General features: G+C 44.4%; 1 protein-coding gene across 4 annotated transcripts in view; it reads right to left on the bottom strand.

Moving 5' to 3' along the window:
- The window catches only part of CRTC1 (CREB regulated transcription coactivator 1), a 57,664-nt gene that overhangs the window by 25,368 nt on the left and 19,246 nt on the right, over window positions 1-13,050 (bottom strand). For all 4 annotated transcript variants that reach the window (XM_089537074.1, XM_089537075.1, XM_089537076.1 and 1 more), the window contains exons 2-4: window positions 3,442-3,558; window positions 2,618-2,755; window positions 1,480-1,541 (exon numbers count right to left, since the gene is read on the bottom strand). In XM_089537074.1, the coding sequence (XP_089393200.1) occupies window positions 1,480-1,541; window positions 2,618-2,755; window positions 3,442-3,558 (317 nt within the window). The remainder of the gene's footprint in view (window positions 1-1,479; window positions 1,542-2,617; window positions 2,756-3,441; window positions 3,559-13,050) is intronic.

Below are 13,050 nucleotides of genomic sequence, written 5' to 3'. Positions count from 1 at the left end.
GGTCATTTGCTGGGGGCTGCATGGTGGCAGTATGGGGGGGGGTCAAGATACTGTGCAATCTTAAGAGATTTCTCATGCAAAAAAAGAAAAGTAGCAACAAAAATGTAACAAGCAGCATACTAAGTAATGCAATGAAGAACTTCCTAATCAGTTCAACAACTGATGAGAGTGCACTGCAAAAGCAGTTAGAATAAAAGATCCCTTCTAAACCTGAAATTCTATGGTTATAACGCTCTATTGGTCAAACATGTTAACATACGTCTTAAAGCAGGAGTGGAAATCACACAGTCCTCCAGATGTCGCTGAACTCCAGCTCCAACATCCTTTACCTATAGCTATGCTGGCTAGGGCTGCTGGGGGCTGCAGGATTTAACCTTGGGTTTAAACTCATTTTATCACAGTGATTGTTATTCCTTTAATCACAACTGCTATTTTAGTGTTGTTGCTTGACATACTTTATTTTAAACTTTTACTGGTAATTGACAGCTATCATGGATTAGAAATATTGAAGGGTAAAATACCATGTCACAGGCATGGGGGAGGGGAAAAAGGGAGGGGAAAAAAGGCAAGCCAGCTCCATCAGGCCTTGTCTGAAAGAAGAAGGCCCTCCATCCTCCATCCAGAGAGAGAGAAGGGCAGGCCAGCTCTATCAGGCCTTGCCTGATAGAAGAAGGCCCTCCATCCTCCATCCAGAGGGAGAGATGGGCAGGCCAGCTCCATCAGGCCTTGCCTGAAAGAAGAAGGCCCTCCATCCTCCATCCAGAGGGAGAGGAGGACAGGCCAGCTCCATCAGGCCTAATTAGAGTAAGAAGAAGGGGCCTCCCTCCGGTCCATCTGCCATGGTCCAGGATCAGAGGGAGAGAAGACCTGCTGGATTTTTCCCCACTGCCATTCCCTTCTCCTTTTGTGTCTTGTCTCTTTAGATTGTAAGCCTGAGGGCAGGGAAATGTCTAATTAACAATTTGTAAGCTGCTCTGATAGCCATTTGGCTGAAGAGTGGGGTATAAATAAATAAATAAATAAATAAATATTATTATTATTATTATTATTAATCTGCATAATGATTGGGTAAATGAACGAATACAGAATACAAACTATGCATGCTTTTGGAGCATAGGTACCCTCATCTCAGGTTTAACTGTGACTCAGTTTTATTAAGCCATTGTTAGCCATAACTACAGTTCCACCTTAAGATATGGTTTAAAACTTTTGTCAGTGCATTCTTAATTTTAATGGTAAGCAGGTGGATCGTGGTCTAATACAGTTGGACTAGCAACTCACAACATTTTAAAACTATTGCAGAAATCCAAAATAAAACACACACTGAAAGCAAAGTAAGCGAAAAACAATGGAGCAGGAGAATGTCTCTGCTCCAGAAACACAGTTCTGCACCGGATGTACACTAGGCCAAAAATGTATGAAAGACACATGCCACAGTCACAGACAGAATGTTTAATTCAGAAATCAGTATATACAGACCTTCTCCAGCTTGTATCTGAAGGAGGGGACAAGTAGACGGTACTGTAAGGACAGCTGTCCACGTGAGTCAAGCAAGTCAAGGGGAAAATATATGACTTTCAGCAAAGATACATACATATTGCCAAGCCACCATTTGGATGGCATGGAAACAAGATATTGCTTCTTCTGTGGGTCTTGGTCTTACAAAGAAATTCTAGACCAGCCTTTTGCAGCCTTGGAAATAACAATGCAATGCCCCAGAGAGACTGGGAATGTTTGTGAAAAGCAACCAACCCTCACACACACACAAATTTTCTTCAGAGTTTTCAGGGAGAAGTAATAGACAGTAGAACCAGCTTTTGAGCAGCCCTGCTGCTTTTCAATAGCACCAGCAGTTCAACAGTTCTGGCCACAGGGTGTCATGGCAGCTCAGCAATAGTCAGATGATGTTCAGCCACTATCCAGCACAATTCCATTTAAGCTTATGAATTTGGCCCAAACCATCCGGTGGGATTCATGGCTTGTGGACAGACTTAATTACTTTCAAGTAACTGGGCCCTATGTTCCACTTGACTACCTGTCCACTTCAGATCTCACCTATCTGTATTATTCTAGCATGCTATTTAAAAACAGCTAAAACATCTGGAGGGTACCAGGCACTGGCTGGCTGGATATTGCTGCCCAACACATCTGGAAGGTACCAAGTAAAAAGATGTATAACTTAAGTACTGTAAGTCTGAGCAGACTTTAGGTGTGAAGGACTGATTTTGTTTTTTCACCAGAACCCTCAAAGGCCAGCAACTAGAGCCAGGTGTAAAATATAAGTTCAACGAAACAGAATTAAAAATCACAGAATGAGATGTTTCTTGAGCCAATCAATCTAGAAATTCATATTCAGTATGCAAACTAGTGTCCACACAGTCAAACTCAAGATGTTGCTAGCCCAGCCACAGTGCTTTCTTGCTATCAGCAGCCTAGTTTGAAAGGAGTGAAAAATGGTTTGGTGTTGTTGGTACTGCTGCTGTGATTAAGCTCTTTGGAGCCAGGCTCTCTTGCTGAGTGACTGAGTGGAGTTCTATCAGCAGCACGATCCAGATCTATCATTTCCTTGGCCCTGTCCTCCACCACTTTCCTCTCATGACACTAAGCCAAAGGATATCTGTCTGCCATGCTTATCCACAGAGAGTGGGCGCCGGTGTGGTGAACCAAGGCGATTCCGGTCACGATACACCCTGTCTACTAGACCATGATGTCGAGTCGTCCTACTGGTGTCCAACCCCGAGGACTGAAAAGGAGTCTAAAGAAAACGCAAAAAGAAGAGAGACTGATGGTTCCTTCTCTTGGTTGACAGTGAAGGGGTGAAGGGGGAGGGCAGAAAGGCACAACTGAATGCACCTGAGGTACAGGTGGTGGAGAGCATTACAATAACACTAGGGGCAGTGGCATCCCTGCAATGAGTGTCACCTGTGATGGGGGAAGGTTTCTGGGGGGCAGGACTTCCCTGAACACACTCCCTCTCCTCCCACACCATCCTTGTGCTCCCCCCTTGCATCACCTTGGACAGGGCAGCATGGGAGGGAAAGGAGCTGCATTGCCCTATCCAGGATAGTGAAAGGGGAGCAAGGGAGTGGGGAGCAAACGCAGGATGGCACAGGGAGTGGGAGCACATGCAGGGCGGCCATGGAAGCCCACATGCGGACAATGTGGGTGGTGGGAGCACACAGGGGTGATGGTGCATGGGGGGAGCGCAAAGGGATGGCCCAACCAGGTATCATACCCCTTCTGGGATGTCATCTGGTATAGGTTGTACCACTGCACCACTCCTCGCGATGCCACCAACTGGGACAAGCCCTTAAAATATATATATTTTATATGTATAAATATATAAATAATCAGTTCTTCATGATGTAGCTAGCACCATCATTCTGGCATGTGTGTGTGCATTTTTAAAAGTCCCAATCAACAACACTGGCCAAACCATACCTGAAAGGGCAAGTCCATTGCACTGCTCCCAATCTGATTGACATTTGGCAGGGATCCGCCATAGTACTGGCCACGGCTCTGTCCCAACTGTAGATACTGGTTTTTCTGTAGCTGTAACTAGAAAGGAAAGAAAGAGAAAGAGAAGTGAACTGAGCTGTACATATTCCATAGGCAGAAGCAATGATCTGTGACCACATAAGAGGAAATAGATAGAAGGCTTGTTATTTTTCACATGGCTGGGGACTGAACTATATGGCATCACTGGCTATAATAGGGAACAATCTGTCCAGGTTTAAATTTTTTTGTAAGAATGTTCATCTGCTGTTTCGTTTCAGGAAGCTATGTTAACAACCTTCCCTCAAAGTGCCTCAAAGAACCTATTCTTATTCTTATTCTATATGCTTCCTTGGATTTCTTATTTCAGAAGCGGGTTTCCAGTATCATATCTACGCAGACGGCACTATGCTGATATCCCAGAACTTTGATACTAATGTATGAAAGCACGTGGTGAGTGTTGAGTGTTTCTCTGTGGATGACCACTCATTGTCTTCAGCTGAACATGTATAAATCAGAGATCCTGATGTTTCATCTTGACTGCTCAGTAGTCCCACTTTCATGCCCTTTACGGTGTTTACAGGCTTACACAATGGCCCACTTTCTCAGTTGCCAGGAACCTTGGAGTCCTGCAGGATGACTGTTTGTCCCTACGCCCCTTTATCAGGGCAACTGCTGAAGCATCTTTTGAACATCTGTAGGATCCGTAGGGTTTTGACCACTGAGATTGCCCATTTGCCTGTCCAGGCCTTGGTTACTTCATGACTGGACTACTGTAATAGCCTACTGCAATGATGGTGAACCTTTTAGAGGCTGAGTGCCCAAACTGCAACCCAAAACCCACTTATTTATTGCAAAGTGCCATGTCCCTCTGGCTTTCTAGTAACAAACTCTGGCAAACTCTGTGCTGGGGCAATGGCACATGTGCCCACAGAAAGGGCTCTGAGTGCCACCTCTGGCACACGTGCCATAGGTTCACCATCACTGGCCTAGTGGAACATTTGCTTTCCTGATTTCTTGCTTCTCTAGTTTTAATCCACCACAGTGCTATTTAGGTTGTTTTAAATCTCCCCAAATACTCACATATCTCTTCCCCCTGTAGCGCTCTCCAATGGCTACCAGTTTGGGCCAGGTCTCATTGCAAGCTTTTGGTCTTGGTTTAAGGCCCTGTGCTTTAACCTCCCTAGAATCTGGCAGCACAGCTAGCATGGTATGTACCATCTAGGAATTTAAAATCTACAAAGGATTTTAATTTAAAATCTACAAAGGCAAAGGATTATTGGTGGTTCCACTAACACGTATGGCTCTATCTAGCCTGTAAGCCTTTCATGATCTGGCTCCGTATTTGTGGAACAGTCTTCTTTTGTACCTCTGACTGGGAGGACTGGAAGAGTATCTTACCCACTTTCATAAAAGATTGAAGGCCTTTTTTTTTCATTCGTCAGATTGAGTTGTTGAGTGTGCCTAAGGTGGCTGAGATGGGTAGTAACTAATAAGGAGTTGTGTTTTAGTATATTATTTTAGTATTTTATAGTTTGGATTATATGTTTGATGTTCCACCCTTTTTGGGAAAGGACATTACAAATAAATATTATTATTATGGTACTTGCGGTCCCCTCAATCCTACAATTAAATTATGGCTTTCAAAAGTATGTGGAGGGCTCCCCAAACCTTTCCCCAAACATCTTTCCTCATACTATTCTTTTCCCAGCCCTCTCCAAAAGAAGTGAATTGCCTGCCCTGGAAGTTCCCAAGAGTGCCAATTCACTTTTTAAATCAATCACAGACATTCCTGGGGCTGTTTAACATTGGGAAAAATGTTCATTTTTCAAATCCAGAAGTAGACTTCCAGCCACTAACAAATCTTTGCTTTTGTTTGGTTGGCAACTTTTGGGTCCCAGGGACAGAAAATTGGTCCTTGAAACCACCTCAGCTGCCTTACATGCTTTGCACAACACAGGTGACTCCAATCTTTGACAACTCCATAGGAAAGGAGATGGGAACCTTTGGTCCCAAAGGAAATTACGGATTGCACTTCAGTCCCTGGCCATGTTGGCTGGGGATGATGGGAGTGGTAGGCCAAAACATTTAGAGAGCCCAAACTTCCAACCTTCAAAAGTAAAAGGATTTCAGGGTTTCAGAAAGCTCCTGTCAAGCAGGATCAAGACAGCAAAATTCACAAACTTTCAGTTCAGAATAAAGTAGCTCTTTGTACAAAAAGAGGTCCCAGGACTGGAATGGGGGGAAAGGGTGGTGAATGATCAGACCTAAGTGGTTAGGAAAGGGCTGAAAGATGCCAACTTAAACTGTTATCCCAATTTGAAATCATTAAAACCAACACTATCCATTAAACAGACATATGTGAAACTTCAACCAAAAGTCTGCAAGGATCTTGTAACATCTTTGAGCCTGAAGTAAAAGAGGCTTGCCGCATAAACATAGTCTATGAAATCTGCTAACGAATACCTGGTGCTGTAGGCTATATTTCAGTGGAAGGAACTGGCAAACAACTTCCACATATTCCTTGCCCACAAAAATCCTATGAAATGCACACCATTTCTTTAAGTCGACAGATGACCTGAGGACACACACATGCTTTCTCTTTCTTTTTCTCTCAGTCTCAAAAAGTGCTATGGAAGCCCTTTGTACAACTAAGACAGACTAATACAGCTAATGTTGGAGGTGCTTTGATTGTGTATTCCTGCATGGCAGGGGTTTGGACTGCATGGTCCTTGTGGTCTCTTCCAACTCTGTGATTCTAGGATTCTATGAATAAACAATAAGGGTGGGAGCCAGACAAACCTCTTCAGGGTACTACCATCAAGAAGACCCTTGTCCTGAGAACCAATTGCTGTACCACACATGAATCTGCAGGTGACTCCCCCAGAAGCTGTGCCACCACTTCAAAACAAGAAGACTGCCTATCCCATTACTCTAGAACCTGACTCAGCAAATACAAGCATTTTCTTTTAAGTATACCTCCATTTTAAATCCAGAGAACAAACATGCACACAGGAAAAACACTGAGATTGAAACTGTCAGAACATCTGAAAAACTCAATTCTCCCCCATCACTTTAAATGGCAGGCGAGCAGGTAACAAACCAACACTTCATGTTTGGATATTTGGTCCATGCAGGAGGCATAGTTACAGTAGCTAAGCTGGAGTTGTCCGTGACCAACAACTCTCACCCTTTGTGCTTCTCTTTGCCAAGACCACCACAGCATTAACAAAGCCACTCCAGGACTGTCAGGTGAGAAATGCTTTTCAAAACCTGAGATTTCTGCACAATGTAATTTTATGTAATTTACATGTCCACTTCATTTCCTCTCCAAAGCCATTGAAATAGTGTTACCTCCCCTTTTAAAAGATCTTTCACAGCATAGAAAAGAAATGGATGAAACAAGATGGTAAGATGGAGAAAAGGACTTTTCTTTCAAATTATTCCACTCTTGGCTTTTTCCCCCCTTTCTGCAAGATGCAGCTTGATTTATTTCTCCAACTGGCAACAGTCTCTCCACCCCTTGCAGCAACTTGGGTTTTAAAGATTAATACCCGATAGGTTGCCAGCCACCCTCCCAATCACCATTATAGGATCTCATGAAGCATTCTGATGGCATGTTCCTGCCATTGGTTGGATGGTTAGTTGTCAACCAATTGTCCAGATCTGGGCATGGAGCAAACATGAAAGCAAGACAGAGTATTCCCTGCATCAAAGTCTTTGATATCAATTTTATCACAATTACTGCTGGCTCTATAACCCATATGACCTCCCCTGTGTTTCCTTCCCTGCCATACATACAGAATCATAGTGTTGAAAGAGACCACAAAGGCCATCCAGTCTAACCTCCTGCCATGCAGGAACTCAAAAGCACTCCTGACAGATGGTCATCCAGTCTGTTTAAAGACCTCCAAAGGAGGGGACTCCACCATCCTCTAAGGGAGTGTGTTCCACTGTCGAACAGTCCTTACTGTCAAGAAGTTCCTCCTGATGTTTATGTGGAATCTCTTTTCCTCTACTTTGGATCCGGGTCCTGTTCTCTGAAGTAGCAGAAAACAAGCTTGCTCCATCCTCAATATAACATCCTTTCAAATATTTAAACAGGGCTATCATATCACCTCTTAACCGTCTCTTCTCTGGGCTAAACCCACCCAACTCCCTCTCTCCTCATAAGGCATGGTTTCCAGACCCTTCACCATTTTGGTTGCCCTCCTCTGGAGATACTCTAGCTTGTCAACATCCTTCTTGAATTGTGGTGCCCAGAACTAGACCAGGATTCCAGGCCAGAACAGAGTGGCACTATGACTTCCCTTGATCTAGACACTATACTTCTATTGATGCAGCCTTAAAACTTGCCTGCTTTATACAGAAAATGAACAATTTAAAAAAACACAATGGCCCATGGGTGGTGGAGAGAATCTAATATATGCCCTCATGTTGATGGTATTACATTGAACCTGAATAAAAAGACTTGTTTCCAAACTGTGCATGTCTGTTTCCACCTTCTGGTTAGCTTTGCCCAACCTAGTAACTTCCAGCTGTGCTGGACTACAGTTCCCATATCTCTCAGCCACCACAGGCAACTCTGTTGGACTGTGGCTTCAAGAATCCCTCAGCCAGCTTGCAGAGTAAGCGTGCTGGACTCTGACCCCAGAAATGCTCAATCAGCACAGGAAAGTTGTTAGACTCCAACTCCCAGAATCCATCCAGTCAGCAGAGTAAGTGTGCTGAACTCCAAGTACCAGAATCCCACAGCCAGCATGGCTAGTTTTTTGGAATGTAACTTCCTGGATCCTCTGGCCAGTACAGCAGGTCTGTGGGGACTCCAAATCCCAGAATCCTTGGGTTTCAAAGAGCTCCAGCCTGTAGAATAGCAGATTTGATCACCACTGCACTAAATGGTAGTGTTAAACTCATCTGGTTCTCAGCTGAAATGTGTTTCATCAAGCTCTGTGTATGAGTTGTTTGTGACTTATGGCAACATTAAGGTTAAGTCATTGTGAGGTTTTCCGGGCCAGATTTGTTCAGAGGTTTGCCACGGCCTCCCTCTGATGCTGAGAATGTGACTTGTCTAAAGTCACCCAGTAGGTTTCCACGGCCAAGTGGGAATTCAGACCCTGGAATCCTAGTCTAACACTCAAACTACTACACAGTAGTCTCTCTCCATGAGGCTGATGCCATACTAAATAAAGCAAGAGAATCACTATTTCATAGAATCATAGAATCATAGAATCGTAGAGTTGGAAGAGACCACTAGGGCCATCCAGTCCAACCCCCTGCCATGCAGGAAATCCAAATCAAAGCATCCCTGACAGATGGCCATCCAGCCTCTGTTTAAAGACCTCCAAGGAAGGAGACTCTATCACCTTCCGAGGAAGTGCATTCCACTGTCGAACAGCCCTTACTGTCAGGAAGTTCCTCCTAATGTTCAAGTGGAATCTCTTTTCCTGTAGCTTGCATCCATTGTTCCGGGTCCTGTTCTCTGGAGCAGCAGAAAACAAGCTTGCTCCCTCCTCAATATGACATCCTTTCAAATATTTAAACAGGGCTATCATATCACCTCTTAACCTTCTTTTCTCCAGGCTAAACATCCCCAGCTCCCTAAGTCGTTCCTCATAGGGCATGGTCTCCAGACCCTTCACCATTTTTGTCGCCCTCCTTTGGACACGCTCCAGTTTCTCAATGTCCTTTTTGAATTGTGGCGCCCAGAACTGGACACAATATTCTAGGTGGGGCCTGACCAAAGCAGAATACAGTGGCACTATTACTTCTCTTGATCTAGACACTATACTTCTATTGATGCAGCCTAAAATAGCATTGGCCTTTTTAGCTGCCGCATCACACTGTTCACTCATGTTCAACTTGTGGTCTACTTGGACTCCTAGATCCCTTTCACACGTAGTTTCATTCAGCCAGGTGTCACCCATCCTATATCTGTGCATTTTATTTTTCCGCCCTAAGTGCAGTACCTTACATTTCTCTGTGTTGAATTTCATTTTGTTAGCTTTGGCCCAGCTTTCTAGTCTATTCAGGTCATTTTGAATCTTGATCCTGTCCTCTGGGGTATTAGCTATTCCCCCTAATTTGGTGTCATCTGCAAATTTGATAAGTATGCTCCCAATTCTGTCATCCAGGTCATTGATAAAGATGTTGAATAGCACTGGGCCCAGGACAGAGCCCTGTGGGACCCCACTGGTCACTTCTCTCCAGGATGAAAAGGAGCCATTGTTGAGCACCCTTTGGGTTCGGCCGGTCAACCAATTACAGATCCATTTAACAGTTACTTTGTCTAGCTCACATTTTACAAGCTTGTTTGCAAGAATGTCATGGGAAACCTTGTCAAAGGCCTTACTGAAATCAAGATATACTATATCCACAGCATTCCCTTCATCTACCAAGATGGTCATTTTATCAAAGAAAGAGATTAGATTTGTCTGGCATGACTTGTTTCTCTGAAACCCATGTTGACTTTTTGTGATTATGGCATTGCCTTCTAGATGTTCACAGACTCTCTGTTTAATGATCTGCTCCAGAATCTGTCCTAGAACTGATGTCAGACTAACTGGACGATAATTGTTGGGATCCTCTTTTTTCCCCTTTTTGAAGATGGGGACAACGTTTGCCCTCCTCCAGTCTGCTGGGATCTCTCCTGTTCTCCAGGAGTTTTCAAATATGATTGCCAATGGCTCCGATATTACTTTTGCAAGTTCTTTTAATACCCTTGGATGGAGTTCATCTGGTCCCGGAGACTTAAATTCATTTAGATTAACAAGGTGTTCCTCTACTATCTCTTTACTTATTCTGTGCTGAAATTCCCCTATTCTGTCCTCTGCTCCATTATCCTCAGGTTGAGCACCCTTTGCCTTTTCTGAGAAGACTGAGGCAAAGAAGGTGTTGAGTAATTCTGCCTTTTCTCTATCTCCTGTTAGCATTTTGCCATCTTCTCCACGCAGTGGCCCTACCGTTTCCTTCTTCTTCCTCTTGCTGCGGACATATCCAAAAAAGCCCTTTTTATTGTTCTTAACCTCTCTAGCAAGCCTGAGTTCATTCTGCGCTTTAGCTTTTCTGACTTTACCCCTACACATGCCTGCTATTTCTTTGAATTCCTTTTTCGTGATTTCCCCCTTTTTCCATTTCTTATACATGTTCCGTTTCAAACTTAGCTCGGTTCAAAGTTCCTTAGTCATCCATCCTGGTTTCTTGAGACACCTCCCGTTTTTCTTTCTCACTGGAACTGTTTGAAATTGTGCCTTCAGTATCTCCCTTTTGAGAAAGTCCCATCCGTCCTGAACTCCTTTATCTTTTAGTATTTCTGACCATGGAATCGCCCTCAATACTTCTCTAAGTTTACTGAAATCCGCTCTCCTAAAGTCTAGGATGTGTGTCTGACTCTGCCTGGCTTCTCCTCTCCATAGTATAACAAACTCCAGGAGAACATGGTCGTTTCCACCTAAGGATCCCACCACTTGCACCCCATTAACCAAGTCATCCTTGTTGGTTAGGATCAGATCTAAAATAGCTGACCCCCTTGTTGCCTCTTCCACCTTTTGGACCATGAAATTGTCTTCCAGGCAAGTGAGGAATTTGCTAGACCTTGAGGATTTTGCTGAGTTTGACTTCCAGCAAATATCAGGATAGTTGAAGTCGCCCATCACTACTACATCTCTCTTTTCTGACTGTGTGGTCATCTGTTCTAGAAAGATATCATCCAATTCCTCAGTCTGACTTGGGGGTCTGTAGTAGACTCCCACCGTAACACCCTTGTTGTTTCCCTCCCCTTTGATTCTTATCCAGATGCTCTCCACCTGGCTTCCATGATTGATGTCCAGGATCTCTTCACTGGTGTAAATATCTCTGACATATAGTGCTATTCCTCCTCCTTTCCTGTTTGGCCTATTTCTCTTAATAAGGTTATACCCCTCTATTTCCACATTCCAATCATGAGACTCATCCCACCAGGTTTCAGTGATGCCTATTATATCATATTTGCTTTGTTGTACTAGGAGTTCGAGTTCATCTTGCTTATTTCCCATGCTCTGTGCATTAGTGTAGAGACATTGCAGACCATGGTTCCCTTTTACTTGCTGCCTGTGCAAGTTTTTTTGCCTCCCACTGCTGGGTCCTTGCACTGTTTGCCTTGTTTCCTCTATGTCAGTTTGACTATTTTCGCCATCCCTTTCGCCTTCCTTAATATTGTCTCCCTTCCCCTCGGAACTTAGTTTAAAGCTCTCCTGATCAAGTTCTTGAGACTGTTGGCAAAAACATTTCTTCCAACTGGCGTGAGATGCAACCCGTCCGTTGCAAGAAGTCCCTCCTCATAGAACCGCAGCCCATGATCGAAGAATCCAAATCCTTCTCAGCGGCACCATCTGCGAAGCCAGTTGTTCACATCTGCTATTTTCCTCTCCCTTCCTGGACCATGCCCTTCAACTGGCAGAAGAGACGAGATGACAACATGTACATCCATTCCTTTCAGCTTCCTACCAAGCGCCTCGTAATCCCTTCTGATGTTCTGAATGCTGTGTCTTGCAGTATCATTAGTTCCCACGTGGACCAAAAGGAAGGGGTATTGGTCAGTAGGCTTGACCAGTCTTGTCAGCCTCTCTGTCACATCACGGATCTTTGCACCTGGAAGACAACACACCTCTCGAGACATCTTGTCAGGCCTACAAATCACTGCTTCTGTACCCCTCAGCAAGGAGTCCCCCACTATGACTACACGCCTCCTCCGAGGCTTAGCAGCGACTGTTCCCTCGGGTGGGACTCTCAGGCTCCCCTGCTCCGTCCCTGAAGTCTGTCCATGCTGCTCTTCTTCATCCTCCTTGATAAGGGAAAGAGCTTCGAATCGATTCTCTAGCTGCAAGCTCCCCGAACAATTCCTTCTTGGCTTACTTCTCTTTGTGACATTCCTCCAGCTGTCTGCCTCCTCTGTTTGGCAAGTGACCTCTTCCACCCTAGCATCTTCCTCTGCGTGGTACTCATCCAAGATGGTTAGTTCTATTGAGTCCAGGAAATCCTCTTGTTCCCTAATATGCTGAAGTGTAGCTACTCTGGACTCCAGCTGCTGCACTTTCTCCTCCAAGAGTGCTACCAACTTGCACTTGGTGCATGTGAAATTCTCCACTTCTGTAGGCAAGAAGAGAAACATCCCACAAGAGTTGCAGGTGACTGCGGCAGATCCCTCGTTGTCCATACTGCAAAGTCTTTAGTAATAAATATAACAGTCAATCTACTGGGAATACTTCTTTAAAGGTAAGTACTAGCTGCTATCTTACACTTAAAGGGAAGGTTCTGTTTCAATATCTGATTCTAACCTGATGCCACTTGAGCAGAGTTGTTGAGTTAAAGAAAATGAAAATTCTGGAAGGCTCTGGAAGTTGGTATATAAAGCTAGTCTGCTAGCTCCGCCCCCTTGTGACTCACAGATGTGACTCACAGAAGCTCCGCCCCTTCAGCAACGAGCACACGGTCTCAAGCACACGGTCTCAAAATGGCTGCCAAGCAGCTCCTCTCCTTCTCCTCTCTCTGGCCGGACTGTTCTGGAAGGCTCTGGAA

The sequence above is a fragment of the Sceloporus occidentalis genome, unplaced genomic scaffold, assembly GCF_023333645.1.
Source record: "Sceloporus occidentalis isolate IW3139 unplaced genomic scaffold, rSceOcc1.0.p SCAF_8, whole genome shotgun sequence".
Taxonomy (NCBI): Eukaryota; Metazoa; Chordata; class Lepidosauria; order Squamata; family Phrynosomatidae; genus Sceloporus; species Sceloporus occidentalis.
This window is presented reverse-complemented; position numbering and strand designations above follow the sequence as displayed.